Source organism: Pseudophryne corroboree, chromosome 4 (genome assembly GCF_028390025.1).
Source record: "Pseudophryne corroboree isolate aPseCor3 chromosome 4, aPseCor3.hap2, whole genome shotgun sequence".
NCBI classification, from domain to species: Eukaryota; Metazoa; Chordata; class Amphibia; order Anura; family Myobatrachidae; genus Pseudophryne; species Pseudophryne corroboree.
This window is the reverse complement of record NC_086447.1, coordinates 217853824-217869166: the sequence shown is the minus strand read 5'-3', so window position 1 is coordinate 217869166 and position 15343 is coordinate 217853824. Positions and strand designations below refer to the sequence as shown.

Sequence of the window (15343 nt, the reverse complement as noted above, 5' to 3'; positions counted from 1 at the left end):
ATATTGCGCATGCGTACTAAGCGGAATTTCACTGCGATGCGATGAAATATACCGAGCGAACGACTCGGAATGAGGGCCATTGTGTAGACATAATGAATATGCTTGATTTGTGGCAGTTTTAAATGTACAAAATAACTCACCTGATTAAGGGGGGAATTCTACTGGGCGTGATGTTTGTTGAGGTAATGAACCTTGCAGACCTCGTGCCCAATTTTGGATTACCGTGGGTATGTGCGATCCTGATACCCATGGTATCCAATTTAAAAAAAAATGGTTGCCGAGTACTCAGCTCTAAAAACCCTGTGATGCGTGAAAAAAAAAAAAAAAAAAGATACCTCTCCGGTGGTGTCAGCGACTCCAGGTGGTCTAGCCTCCACCTTCCACTGGGGAGGGGGCTGCTGGGAGGCTCCGTGTGTCAGAATCCATTTGGAATTCCCTCTGTAGGAACATATTCACAGGGACTGATGTTCTCGGTACAATAACAGGTTTATTTATGCAGGGTAAAGCAGTGTACAACTGTAAACAATAAGTAAAAACCATGAATGATTGGAGAACACAAAATGAGAGGGAGAACTGGAATTGCACTTTGCAATGCTGGGAGTCTGGGAAGTACTTGGCTGTACTGGATACTTGGGAACACACTTGTGATACTGGGAACTGAGGGGACACAGACGCTGGAAAATGTGGATGCCAGGAGACTGTGAGTACATGGACACACTGAAGACTGATTACATGAAACCGGTGTAGACTGTGGAAACACTTGAGACACTGTGGACTGTGAAGGCACTTGTAACACTGTAGACTGTATAGACACTGTAATAGGATTGTTCTGTAGCAGAATTAGCACCATAGCAGGATGCACTTGAGCAGAGAACGCAGGGTTGCACTGTAGAAAGTTAGCACCGTAGCAGGACGCACTTGAGCAGAGAATGCAGGGTTGTAGGATAGCACTGTAGAAGGTTCACAGAATAGCACTGTAGTAGAGTATGCAATGTAGCAGGATCACAGGATAGCACTGTAGTAATGCATGCAACGTAGCAGGATAACGGGATTGCACTGTAGTAGGATCACAGGATAGTACTGTAGTAGAGCATGCAACGTATCAGGATAACGGGATTACACTGTAGCAGAATCACAGGATAGTACTGTAGCAGAGCATGCAACGTAGCAGGATAACGGGATTGCACTGTAGCAGGATCACAGGATAGCACTGTGGTAGAGTATGCAACATACCAGGACAACAAGATTGCACTGTAGCAGGATCACAGGACAGCACTGTACTATGCAACGTAGCAGGATAGCGGGATTGCAATGTAGCAGAGTAGCTACACAGGATAGCTGTTTGAGCCTGGCAGTACTATGGATGGTTTTAGCAGTAGAGACCAGCATAACCAAGAACAGGAACGGAAAAAACCTTGACACGTTGAACTGGCAACTGGGAGCCTGTGTGGCTGGCCTATATAGTGAGTTCAGGTGCTGCTCACAGCTGTGGTAAGGTAACAGCTAATTACCAAGCTGCAGATACAGAGCAGAGAGTGCTGAGCACCAGAGCAGAGCGCGCCACCCCAGGCATGGAGGAGAAACTGCATGGATCGTGACACCGTGGCTGCTGGAAGATGTAGTTCTCCGAGCTGCTGCCTCATCAATTAAGCAGGTAACACGTCTGGAGTAGATTCCAGGTGTGACTTTTGCATTTGGAATCTGTTGCTGTCGACTCTCAATATGAGATCCAAAGAGCTGCCACTATCAGTGAAGCAAGCCATCATTAGGCTGAAAAATCAAAACAAACCCATCAGGGAGATAGCAAAAACATTAGGTGTGGCCAAATCAACTGTTTGAAACATTCTTAAAAAGAAAGAACGCACCGGAGAGCTCAGCAACACCAAAAGACCCGGAAGACCATGGAAAACAACTGTGGTGGATGACAGAAGAATTATTTCCCTGGTGAAGAAAACAGTTGCCCAGATCAAGAACACTCTCCAGGAGGTAGGTGTATATGTGTCAAAGTCAACAATCAAGAGAAGACTTCATAAGAGTGAATATAAAGGGTTCACCACAAGATGTATAATTTCAAATCCATTGTAGTGGTGTATAGAGCCCAAAATATGAGAATTGTGTCGATGTCCCAATATTTATGGACCTGGCTGTATAGTAACAAAGTTTCTGAGGTTGAAAAAAGACAATTTGTCCATCAAGTTCAACCTGTTAGTGGTCTCCTACACGGAAGTATTATTAAGACTAATTTTAACTGGTGAATGTTTAGCGGTAAACTAAAATACTCAGTTTTTAATTACTATAGTACATGATTTACCCACCATAACCCTGTAAATCTTTATCCATTAGGAATTTATCAAGTCCATTCTTAAAAGTAATAACCGAGTCCGCCATTACTACTCTCTCAGGCAGGGAATTCCAAATACGTATTGTCCGTACTGTGAAGAAACCTTTCCGTCTCTATGTGCGAAATCTCTTTTCCTCTAACCTAAGAGCGTGTCCACGTGTCCTTTTTGATGATCTTACCAAAAACAGATCCCCCTCTAGCTCTGTGTATTGACCCCTCATATATTTGTAAATGTTAATCATGTCCCCCCGTAATCTCATTTTTTCCAGTGTAAACATGCCTAGCCTAGCAAGCCTTTTCTCGTATTCTAGAGTCTCCATCACCTTTATCAATTTGGTCGCCTGTTTTTGAACCTTTCTAGTTCCAGGATATCCTTTTTCTAGTATGGTGCCCATAATTGTGCACAGTATTCGAGATGTGGCCTCACTAGTGATTTATATAATGGGAGTATAACACTCTCATCCCTTGCATCAATTCCCCGCTTAATGCATGCTAATACCTTTTTTGCTGCATTCCTACTTTGGGTACTACTGCTTAGTTTGTTATCTATTTGAACACCTAAATCTTTTTCCAGTACAGAGGGGGTAATTCTGACCCGATCGCACGCTGCAGTTTATCGCAGTGGTGCGATCGGGTCAGAACTGCGTAAGCGCCGGCACCGTCGGGCCGCTACAATCGCCTCTGCCTGATTGACAGGTAGAGGCGGTCACTGGGCGGGGGGGGGGGGCGGAACACCGGTATTTTGCCGCCGCTTCGTGGGTGCGGTCCGGCCAATGCAGGCGTGGCCGGACCAAACGGGGGGCGGGCCGCAGCGGCTGCGTGACGTCACACGTCACACGCAGCCGCTGCGGGCCAGGGTGCGATGAGTAGCTCTCGGCCAGCACGCTAAAGCTGCACTGGTCGGGAGCTACTCTTGAAGTGCAAAGGCATCGCCGCTGTGCGATGCCTTTGCACTTCTGAGGGGGGGCAGCACTGACATGCGGGGCGGGATAGCCCTGTGCTGGGCGTCCCCCTGCATGTCAGTGTGAATGATCGTAGCTGTGCTAAATTTAGCACAGCTACGATCATCTCGGAATGACCCCCAGAATCCCATAGTTTCTCCCCATTTGTGCGAGAAAGCGCTGCCGTACAGCCACGCTGATTTGGACAGGCTAATAGACCTGACAACAAGTCACCCCTTAAAGAGATAGTGTTTATTGGCAAAGAGCTAGGAATGATAGAAGATGTTTCAGGTTATTGACAGGTAACAATAAATAGCAAAAATAAACAGCTGTGAATCTTTTTTACACTAATACTGCCTGCCACTAAATCAATAATTTCCCTAGACTTAAATTCAGCTATCCAATTGGTAAGGCATGGGTCTCTTTGGTTTGGTGGTTGGTGTTCCACAGCCACAAGAAAGTGTCTGTGCAATACAGTACCACATATATTGTAATGCTGCAGGGGGCATCTGTAGGAAATAGACACCTCCTGCCAGCATCTGTAATCTGAGTACTGGGTGTTTTGTTCATATGTTTGTAAATCCAGTCATAAGGACACAGAGACATGCGAGTTCACTGCTGTGCTGTTTTATTCCATCACCAACTCCAGGCACACTGCACACTGGACCACCCACTTCCCAGCATCCCCCTGGTCCCAGGGACCATCACTGAAGATTCAGGCTTACACATATTAGTAATGGAGTGTCTACAAATATTAAGCATTCTAATACACTAACATCACACTAGGGGGGTCATTCCGAGTTGTTCGCTCGCAAGCTGCTTTTAGCAGCTTTGCACACGCTAAGCCGCCGCCTACTGGGAGTGAATCTTAGCTTATCAAAATTGCGAACGAAAGATTAGCAGAATTGCGTATAGACACTTCTTAGCAGTTTCTGAGTAGCTCCAGACTTACTCGGCATCTGCGATCAGTTCAGTCAGTTTCGTTCCTGGTTTGACGTCACAAACACACCCAGCGTTCGCCCAGACACTCCTCCGTTTCTCCAGCCACTCCCGCGTTTTTCCCAGAAACGGTAGCGTTTTTTCACACACACCCATAAAACGGCCAGTTTCCGCCCAGAAACACCCACTTCCTGTCAATCACATTACGATCACCAGAACTAAGAAAAAACCTTGTAATGCCGTGAGTAAAAGACCTAACTGCATAGCAAATTTACTTGGCGCAGTCGCACTGCGGACATTGCGCATGCGCATTAGCGACTAATCGCTCCGTTGCGAGAAAAAAATAACGAGCGAACAACTCGGAATGACCCCCTAGGTACCTACTCTGTAATCACTATTCCCTTATACATCTCGCTGTCCATAAACACTAAGGTGCTGGGTCGCACGCACATGGCTGTAGTTGCGGTTAGTTGTGGAAGCATGATTTACTACCTTTTGCTAATGCAAGAATCCATAGGCTTTCTCAAGGTCAGATCACCCGTTAGGCATTGCTGCCAAGACGGCAATAGTGGAGAGTGATGTATGAAAAAAAAATTATTAGTAGAATACTGTGCTATTCTTTCCATTTACTAAAAATAAATATCTTTGTCATTTGAATTGAATCTGCACCTGGAAACCACCAACCAGGCTTCCTGAGCAGTACGCCTTTGTGACCCGTTGACGGTTCTGCAAGTATGACGGTACGGGTGGTATTGCATACCGGTAAGAAATTAACAGTACCGCTGGGCCGACCGCCATGCTTGTAGCCCACTGCTGTGCTGTGTGTGAGGCCAGAAAGGAGAGCGCAGCACGTGTCTCTCCTGTGTCTCTGGAGTCGGCGTGTCTCTCAAATAAGGCACTGGTTCGTGAGCCACTCAGAGCTTGCGGACCAGCAGCTGCTGCTCCTGATTGGCTCGGATTGGCTCATGAACCGGTGCCTCATTCATTGGCTCATGAACCGCCGCCGTCAAAGACTTAGGAGGGACAGAGGAGAGGCACGTGCTGCGCTCTCCTTCCCAGCCTCACACACAGCACAGCAGCGGTGAGTGTGTGTGTGTGTGGGGGGGTTGTTATTGGGAGCGTGTGAGTGTAACTTGCACTTGGGGAACATATGTGGCACTCGGGGCATATGTGTATCTGGCAACGGGGGGGGGGATATCAGGCACTGGGGGCATATGTGTATCTGGCACTGGGGGCATTATGTGTATCTGGCACTTGGGGTATATGTGTATCTGCCACTGGGGGCATATGTGTAGCTGGCACTAGGGACATATGTGTATCTGGCACTGGGGGTGCATATCTGGCAAATGGGGGCATATCTGGCACTGGGGGCATATGTGTATCTGGCACTGTGGGAGCATATCTGGCACAATGGAGGCATATGTGTATGTGGCATGACACTGTTGGGGGCATATGTGTATCTGGCACTGCACTATTGGGGTCATATATGTATCTGGCCCCCCATATGTGTATCATGACCTTATTTTAATTGGCCATGCCCCATGTGGCCACACCCATTATTCGGTGCGTGCACACGGTACCGCTAAGAATTTTTTTCTACTTGCACCGCTGCCCGGTGATACCCGGTCCTGCATGGGCAGAATGGCCACTTTGTCTTTCTTTTAAGTTTAATTCATCTGCCTCTACAGCAGTGTTTTTCAACCACTGTGCCGTGGAACACTAGTGTACCCTGAGCAGTCTCCAGGTGTGCCGCTATAGAAGCACAGCCAGGCCCATCAGTGTTTTGCCGGTACTGAGGCCCTGGAACGATTAATACAGGTGGATTTAGTGGTTGCAGGGCCACTTCTAATTTTGGGCCTGGGCAGTGTTGGGCTCTTCTGGCTTTCTCAGATGTGGCTCAGGCGTTACCTATGGAGATTGGAGAAGCTGCGGCATGGCATCCTAGGACACGCAACTGCACCATGCATCACCATTATATTTGAATGTGCCTTGTCAATATTTAAATCTTGTTCAGTGTGCCGCAAGTTGTAAAAGGTTGAAAATCTCTGCTCTACAGTATATTAGGACAAAGTGCAGAAGTTGCCCATAGCAACCAGCTTCTGTCATTTTCTAGACTGTGCTATATAAATGATGGCTAGGAGCTGATTGATTGTCATGGGCAACTTCTCCACTTTATCTCTCTCAAATCAAATTGATACATCTCCCATTTAGTATACACTTCTCATATGTACTGTTCTCCGTTCTGCATTTTCTTCCAATTTCCCATATACAACTTCAATGGTGATCTTTTTGGGGAGAATGGAATGGAGCGTGATTTGCTGAAATCACCTATTTAAAGCACCCTCCACTCACACTATCATACCCTCCAACTGTACCTTTTTAATAGGTACAGTACCTTTTTTTTTATGGTCTGTACCGATTTTTGGCTCTCCAAACTTCCATTGAAAGTATAGGAAAAGGGGCGTGGCCACGCCCCCTTTACCCGCGGCCACGCCTCTTTTTCGGCTTTGTACCGATTTTTGGGTGTAATGTTGGAGGGTATGCACTATATAAGACCAATATTAACAAAAACCGCTCTTATGTATAAGCCCCGCCTCTCGCGTATAAGCTCCGACCCTCCATAGAGTGGATGTACTATGTAAGGTTTGCATTACACCAGCACTGATACGTCGGCTATAACGCTGCATTACTCGGGGCATTACACACAGATTTGCTCCCCGACCCGGCAGACAGTAGCAGGCTTTCTCAGTCTGGGCGCTGATGGGTGGTCAGCTGATAACAGGTCATGTGACAGAGAGGCTCGGAGATCATGTGACATGGCTCACACGCCGTTGTATCTGCTGCTGTTGTGGGTCTTCGGGCTTTCCAGTTTCTGCGATGGTCTCAGACACTGGAGGCTGTATACCGAGCCCCGGACCCCCGGGGTGGGCGTGCAGGAGCGCTGGTTTCTGCAACGGCTGGATCACTTCACCGGGGCTGACACCAGGGTGTGGAAGCAGGCGAGTGCCGGGCGCGTCCAGGGGAGTGGAGGGATGTATAAGGCAGCCATGGGTGATGATGTGTGTACCCTGCTAGTTACTGTGCTGCAGCTGTGCTGGGGATGGTCTGCATCGCTGAATGTATACATTGGGGTCATGTATGCTGATCTATTAGCGCTGCATAGCTTTGTGTTAGCAGCAGTGTAACACATGACTTATCTTCTGTATAGGAGAAATCTACATTGTTGCTTTAACGTTTCAGGTGTATTAATGAGATGTCCTCACTCTTCTATGCAGTGTCGGTGCGAAGTCTCTCTGCACCCTAGGGGCAAAGCTTCAGCCTAGCGCCCCCTAACCTGCACACCCCACCACCACCTCTCATAGAGGAGATGCAGGTGGGCTGGGGTGAGTTGCATCATTACACATGTACAGAGAAAAGTGACAACACTCAAGGGCTTTAAAGTGAAAAAGTATATTGTAAACAGTCACAAAATTTGGTGACTTAGGGGGTGACTCAGTAAGTACTGTATTTATAGGTCCTGCAATCTCGGCGCAGGAATGTCAATGCCTCTGACTGACAGAGGGGTTCGCGGAGAGGGTCAGGGCGGCCATCGTTTTGGAAAACTGTGGCGTGTCTCCCATTTTCTGGGAGTGGTGAGGCCAAGGACTGCGTCGTGGGCTCAGTTTCCTTTGCCTCGCAAGTCAAGCCACAGTAACCAATAGCCGTGATGTTCATCACCTATGCGATTGCAAATGCAGGCAGGAGGTGGTATGCTTCTGCATTTGCGTTGCTGAGTATTGCAATCCTTAGTGAATTAGGCCCTTGGTTCACAATATACTTTCAATTTCAAATCCTTGAGTGACTACCATTCTTTCTGCCTATGTATACACAGGGAGGCGATCACGAGACCACCTCTCGGGATCCTGACAGTCACTATGCCCACGCCGGAAACTGGGATCCTGCTGTCGGGATCATGACAGCTGAGATCCTGGCCATCGGTAAATCATATGTATTCCTATACACGATAGCTGGGTGTGAGGAATTGCATAGGACACTAATGGCAAATTCACGTTTGCTGAGTGCCGGGACTAACAAAATATATTATATATATATATATATATATATATATATATATATATATATATATACACACACACACACACACACACACACACACACACACACACACACACACAACCACAGCACTCGCCACCCCAGAAGCGGGGTGCAGTGTCTGCACTCACCACTCATAGGGTGGGGTGCATGCAGCCCATGGCCACCTACCCAAATACATACAAATAGAGAATTCAGCACTCACCATAGCAAGCTCACTTGTCCTCACAACATCAATAAATAAATGATGGGGGTTTAGTTAGTGAATTGTCCAATGCACGGAAGCCTGCATACCGCTCCACGATACCCCACCTACATGCAGGTCCTACACTATCACAAAGCCATAAGAATTAAAACCTGGCAACTGTATCACATAATATAACTGCAAATATGCCCATTAAGTTTAATGTATGCCTGCCACATATCTAGTGGCTTTTAAAGGCATACTAGTCACCTGACACAGCCAGTAAATTACTAAGGAGCAGCTGACACAGGTCTTATTAACCATGGTCACAGGCCTTTTCATGCACCCCTGTGTAATCTCAATTGTTCTAAACCTGTGTCAGCTGCTCCTTAGTAATTTACCGGCTGTGTCAGGTGACTAGTATGCCTTTAAAAGCCACTAGATATGTGGCAGGCATACATTAAACTTAGTGGGCATATTTGCAGTTATATTATGTGATACAGTTGCCAGGTTTTAATTCTTATGGCTTTGTGATAGTGTAGGACCTGCATGTAGGTGGGGTACCGTGGAGCGGTATGCAGGCTTCCATGCATTGGCCAATTCACTAACTAAACCCCCATCATTTATTTATTGATGTTGTGAGGACAAGTGAGCTTGCTATGGTGAGTGCTGAATTCTCTATTTGTGGGTGTGTGTGTATATATATATATATATATATATATATATATATATATATATATATATATATATATATATATATATATATATATATATATATATATATATTTATATTACACTCACTGCATATGGGGGGGATAGTTAATTGTATTTGTTTACATACATATATGTGGGTTGGGTATGTGTGATGGTCAAAATACAGACGGCGGGATCCCGGCAGGTAGATGCCTGGGGGGGGGCAAATAAGCCCCTTGCAGGCTTGGTGGCAAGCTGCACACAGTGGGAATAGTCCCTGTTGGCCGGCATGCTGACCGTCGGGATAGTGAGGGTCTGGGATGTAGGTGCCGGTATTGTGACCGGCAGTCTCATAACTACATCCCATATATACACGCAGACATTTATTTCTATGCTCCTTTTTGTGTTCCATCCCCCATGTTGTCAAATGCTTCTTGCTGCTGTAGAGTCGGGGTCCAGGGGCCTGGAGGAGATACATCAGGGCTATGAGGAGCTACTGTAGGGACGCCCCTCGGGAGCCATAGTTACATCCACCCCGTTAGCCGTCACATGACTTGATGTTACATGTATCGGCACAGAGGAAGCGTTGAGGCACTATGCGGTACAGCATGATAGTGGCGGCTGCACCTGATTAGACCTGCAGCAGCAGCCAGAGCAGTGTAACAGAAGGAGGTCGCATACGGAGAAATCCTTCAGTGTCTTGCTACATTAATTCAGTGGTGCCCTCCAGGGGTGGGCACCCCTAGGCAGCCACCTAAAGCTGTCTGATGATAGTACCGGCCCTGCTTCTATGCAGTCCCATTGCATGCAGGAAATAATAACCACCTATATACTGTATGTTCTCCACAACATCGGTCATATGAATGATGTGCGGGGAACAGAGGGACATAGACTAGATGGAGATCACAAAGGTGAAAAGGAACCTTGAAGTCGGTCCATGTTCCTTGTGCTGGAGGATCTATTGTATGTGTATTTGTGTACATGCTACAACGAAAACGGGATGCTGTCAGTTTACCTACAATCAAAATCCTGACAGTCAAAATACCGACAACCATTGACTGATGGTCAAAATACCAACACTGTCAAAATACAGACATTAAAAATGTCGACACAGTCAAAATACAGACTGGTAAAATGTCAACAGGTCAAAAAAAAAAATCGACATTTTTTTCATTGAAACCAACTTGTTCATACTTTACCATCCCAGTGGAGGTGGAATATAATAGCGTGCCGAGTACAGCGAAGCACCGTGCCCGCGCACGCCATGCGAGGGGACGCAGTACACTTATACGGTGTCCATGTCGACCTATGTCGACATACACCCCACCCAAAAATCGAAAACCGCGTGTCTACTTTTTGACATGTCGACATTTTGAATGTAGGCATTTTGACTGTGTCGACATTTTAATTGTTGGTATTTTGACCATGTTGATATTTTGACCTTGTTGGTGTTTTGACCATCGGTCAATTGTTGTCAGTATTTTGACTGTCGGGATTTTGATTGTAGGTAAATCATGCCGATCCCATGAAAACATGCAAAAGTATTTGCACTCCATAAGGAATACAAATAACACCCATCACATGACTTTCAAGAATATAAAAAGAATTGCTCAGTTGACAATAGGCCAGTGAGTCAGCTTACATACACTCTCCCTGGTATGTTAGAGGTTTACAGAACATTAATGGGAATATCTATTTTCATTTTTGTGGGGAATGAATGATACAATATGTGAAATAATTTGCAAACGTAAATTCCTACCCTACCTGTGACAGTTTGCTAAGTCATGCTATTAGTATAGCACTTGCGTTTACTACTGCTTCTGTCTACAGGTTTTTGTTGACAAGTACTTGTAGATTCTCATTGTACTCCACTGAAACTGCCATGGTGCTAGATGTAGGAATGAGACTGTGTGGGGAGATCAGTGACGTGCGGTGAGGTGAGGCAGAGCCTTTCCTGTCTTACTAACCTATACGCCAGAGTTTTACTGTGTATAAAAATACAAAGAATATATTAGAAATATCTTCTTTGTATTACTCTAATCATTATATTTTTTTATTTTATTTTTTAGTAAAAAGTGTATAGATGAGGCATTCCTTCCTGCCTTCCTTTTCTGCACATCTCTGATTTAAAACTCACCACATTTCCAGCAGTATATACTGCTGTACTTTTGTATAGTGCCCACATGTACCCTTTGACTCATATATTGTGTGTATATCTGGCTCTGGTACTAGCCAGTGCCTTCTGAGCCATGTACCTCACCGCTTGTCCCTATGGCAGATTCAATACTGAACAATGTGGCACAGGGATGGGTGGGTGGTACATTGCTCAGATACTGTAAGTTTTTAGGTATACATAGTGCTTGAAGGTTGGACGGTATACAGTGGTATGGCCAGTGTCGGACTGGGGCATGAAGGGCCCACCAGGGGAATGCTGCTATACGTGCCAATTGTTAAAGGTGTAGCCAGGTTCCAGTGGGGGCGTGGCCAGCCACCACAGAGGTTTGGCTAACCATTACATGTTCTGTGTCCCTTGGTAAATATATAATAAACCAAATTATTGTGAAGCATAATGTAACCTATGTATAATACATAAATCCAGTGCACTAGGATAGTCTGGAACATGATCCCTAGAGGAGGAGGAGGGTCCACAGGCAGTAGGGCTCACCGATGGTTTCCTCTGTTCCCCTGTGGGCCAGTCCGACCCTGGGTATGGCATACTGCTACTTTGGGCACTGAGCATAGCGTTTTTCCTGCATTCGCAGCTCCGCTCAGTCAGTGCTCATTTCTGCTCTGCACTAACTGATCGCCTGCTGCTGCATATATGGCTTGAGAGGTACCGCTGGTACTGTACCTGGGCTCCCAGCTGAGGTGGCAACTCCAGGAACGGGAGGAGGCGGTGGCGAACCGTAGCAGGCTCACCGGCTGCCGTCAGCCACAACATCTGATGGGTTCGTCCTTCTAGTGAGCCGATTAACCTATATTCAGCCATCTGTGCATCTCTGCTACGGGCATTGTGGGTTACACCCCTCAGCCTGTGCCCGCTTGCACCTGCCCCTGTGTGCAATATAGGTGCTGATGAGTTAATGGTTATGTCCGAGTCGCCTGCTCTGGGTGTGGCTGTAGAGGCAGGTGTTCTGCCACACACCTTGTTGTTCTGGACCCTGTCATCCATCGCTGCCGGTGTTCTGTCTGCCAGCAGCCCCTGCTCCCAGCCACATCTCTATAGCACCTACTTAACCGGGGTGCAGCGTATGTAAAAAAATACAACATTAAGGGGCCCATTTTTTTTTTTTTGAGTATTAAACATTATCGCCCAGGTGTATTTCAAATCATGTTCAGGGACAGATGCTCTGAAAGGGGTGGTGGGGGCATATGGATCCAAGGGGAAGCAGGGTGAGACCAGGGCCAGTTCTAGACCTTGTGGCGTCCAGGGCGAAAGTTTCCTTTGGCACCCCCCCCCCCCCCCCCACACGCAACAGGTAAAACAAGGCTAGTGCTCGCCGAAGATGCGCAGCAAAAAATAGGGACGTGGCTTCATAGGAAAGGGGTGTGGTCAGTTTTGCCCCCAGTATTAATGTCCCCTGTAGCAATGCCCCCAGTAGCTGTGTCCCCAGTATTAATGCCCCCTGTAGCGCTGGTTACACAAAAAAACTAAATAATACTCACCAGCCCCACTCCCGACCGCTGCTGTCCTCCGGCGCCGCTCCTCGGATCTATGGGAGAACATAACGTCTCTCCCATAGCACCGCACAGACACCAGAGGTCAATTATGACTTCTAGTGTCTATGGCCACTCCCACAATGCCGTGCGGTGCACAATGACGTCAGCTGCACTGCACGGCACCAGTAGCGGCTCCTGCCACGGCGGTGCCCTCTGGACAGTGTTCCCCCCCCCCCCGGGTAAAAAGCCTGCTTGCCCGTGGCAAGAGCCGCTACTGGGTGAGACAAAGTACGAAGCTGGAGCTGAGAGGGAAGAGTGGAGGAACATATGAAGTAGGAGGTGAGCAGGGAACACAGGGATGGTCACAGATGAGGGGCCAGCCCCCACTAACTAACCCATAATTGCCTACCTTCCCGCATTCTGCAGGAGACTCCCTGAAATTTCCCTGAATAGACCAACAATCTCCCTGATTGCACTTTATCCCCATTATGCTTCTTTACATTCTTTGGGGGGGGGGGGGGGGGAGAAAATCAGCGATACATATATTCAAATGGGATCATCAGTGCCATTTCCCTGCACTGGTTATAAGGCACAAGGGCCCTCATTCCGAGTTGTTCGCTCGTTATTTTCCTTCGCATCGGTGCGATTTTCCGCTAACTGCGCATGAGCACTGCGGCTGCGCCAAGTAAATTTGCTAAGAAGTTTGGTATTTTACTCACGGCATCACAAGGTTTTTTTTCTTCGTTCTGGTGATCGGAGTGTGATTGACAGAAAGTGGATGTTTCTGGGCGGAAACTGACCGTTTTATGGGTGTGTGTGAAAAAACGCTGCCGTTTCTGGGAAAAACGTGGGAGTGGCTGGAGAAACGGGGGAGTGTCTGGGCGAACGCTGGGTGTGTTTGTGATGTCAAACCAGGAACGAAACTGACTGAGCTGATCGCAGTGGCAGAGTAAGTGTCGAGCTACTCAGAAACTGCTAAGAAATTTCTATTCGCAATTTTGAGAATCTTTCGTTCGCAATTCTGCTAAGCTAAGATTCACTGCCAGTAGGCGGCAGCTTAGCGTGTGCAATGCTGCTAAAAGCAGCTTGCGAGCGAACAACTCGGAATGAGGGCCAATGATCCCTATGGCTACATGCATTTTAAATAAGGTTTCTTGTAGCCACTTACAGTATATGGAACCTTTTGTAAAACAATACACAAACAAATCCTGCAAATTAGCAGTGTCTTTTCTTCAACAAGTAGATCTTACTAACTTTGGGGCTTATTTACATTTGGATGTAAGTCCTTTTTATGACACGCCTCTCAGATGTAGAAGTATATGTCTGCGCTGATAGGTGTTACTTTCACAATCTGCCTGAAATTATTTTTCAAAAGCAGGCAAGTATAAACTAACCACACACTGTAAGGCAGGGTGGCCAACCCATGGATCTCGAGCCGCATGCGGCTCTTTCGTCCTCCGTATGCGGCTCGGTCGGTGCCCGACGCACACACTTCTAAGGTCTCCAGCGGTGGGGTCTATCTTCAATTCAGCGTCGGCCCATGAGCCAATCGGACCTCGCAGAGGAGCAGCTAAGGCTCCTGATTGGCTGCCGGACCACGAGTTCTGATTGGCCCATGGTCCGGCGCTGAATTGAAGATAGACACCGCCGCCGGAGACTGAGGGACTGGAGAGGCGCACGCTGCGCTCTCCTCCCCCCATACACTACAGCAGCGCGGTGAGTAGCACTTGGGGGGGCACCATGGGGGCATGTGTGTCTGGCACCATGGGGACGTGTGTGTCTGTCACTGTGGGGGCATGTGTGTGCCTGGGACTGTGGGGCATATCTGTATCTGGCACTGTGGAGGCACCCATTTTTTGGCATTTTTATATGTATGTGGCACTGTACTGGGGCTTTATATGTATGTGGCACTGTACAACATGACTAAAAACGGGGTTATGAAAAAAGGTCATTCGCCTACAAATATCATATCGAAAGGTGCGTGCACAAAATTGGGGTGTGGCTTTGTGATAACTAGGCCATGCCCCCATTATTGTGCGCGCGCATGATAGTGGCTCTTGCCCCTGGCTACAGATCTTTTCTGGCTCTTTGCCTCTGACTGGTTGGCCACCCCTGCTGTAGGATCTAGAGCTAAGTACGGGGAAGGGGGGGGGGGGGGAGGGGCATGGAAGTGGATGTAGAAGGGTTGTGGGGTGGGAAGAGGTGGAGTAGCAGCAAAAGTGGATCATCGGCATCCTGACAATATACAGATGTGTCCCCTTATGTCTTTGCCCGTGATGCGAATGCGGCATTGTGTGGCTGTCGCATGGCGCGTGCGTACACATGTACCCGGCACAAAATGGAGAGTAGCTCCGTGCGGTCGCAGTCAGCAGGACTAGGATGTTCCTGCTGATTGCATACGGAGGTGGACACAGCGGCGGGATGTTATGTGCCTGCTACCCGTTGTTATGGGACACAGTGTATAGCTGCTATCGGGAACGCCACGCCATGGCC

General features: G+C 47.5%; 1 protein-coding gene across 1 annotated transcript in view; it reads left to right on the top strand.

Moving 5' to 3' along the window:
- The first annotated feature begins 6835 nt into the window (after positions 1-6835).
- LOC134909239 (putative serine protease K12H4.7) overlaps positions 6836-15343 on the top strand; it is a 121551-nt gene continuing 113043 nt past the window's right edge. Inside the window, exon 1 of the mRNA XM_063915917.1 lies at positions 6836-7220. Within this exon, the coding sequence (XP_063771987.1) occupies positions 7038-7220 (183 nt within the window). The 5' untranslated portion in view covers positions 6836-7037. The remainder of the gene's footprint in view (positions 7221-15343) is intronic.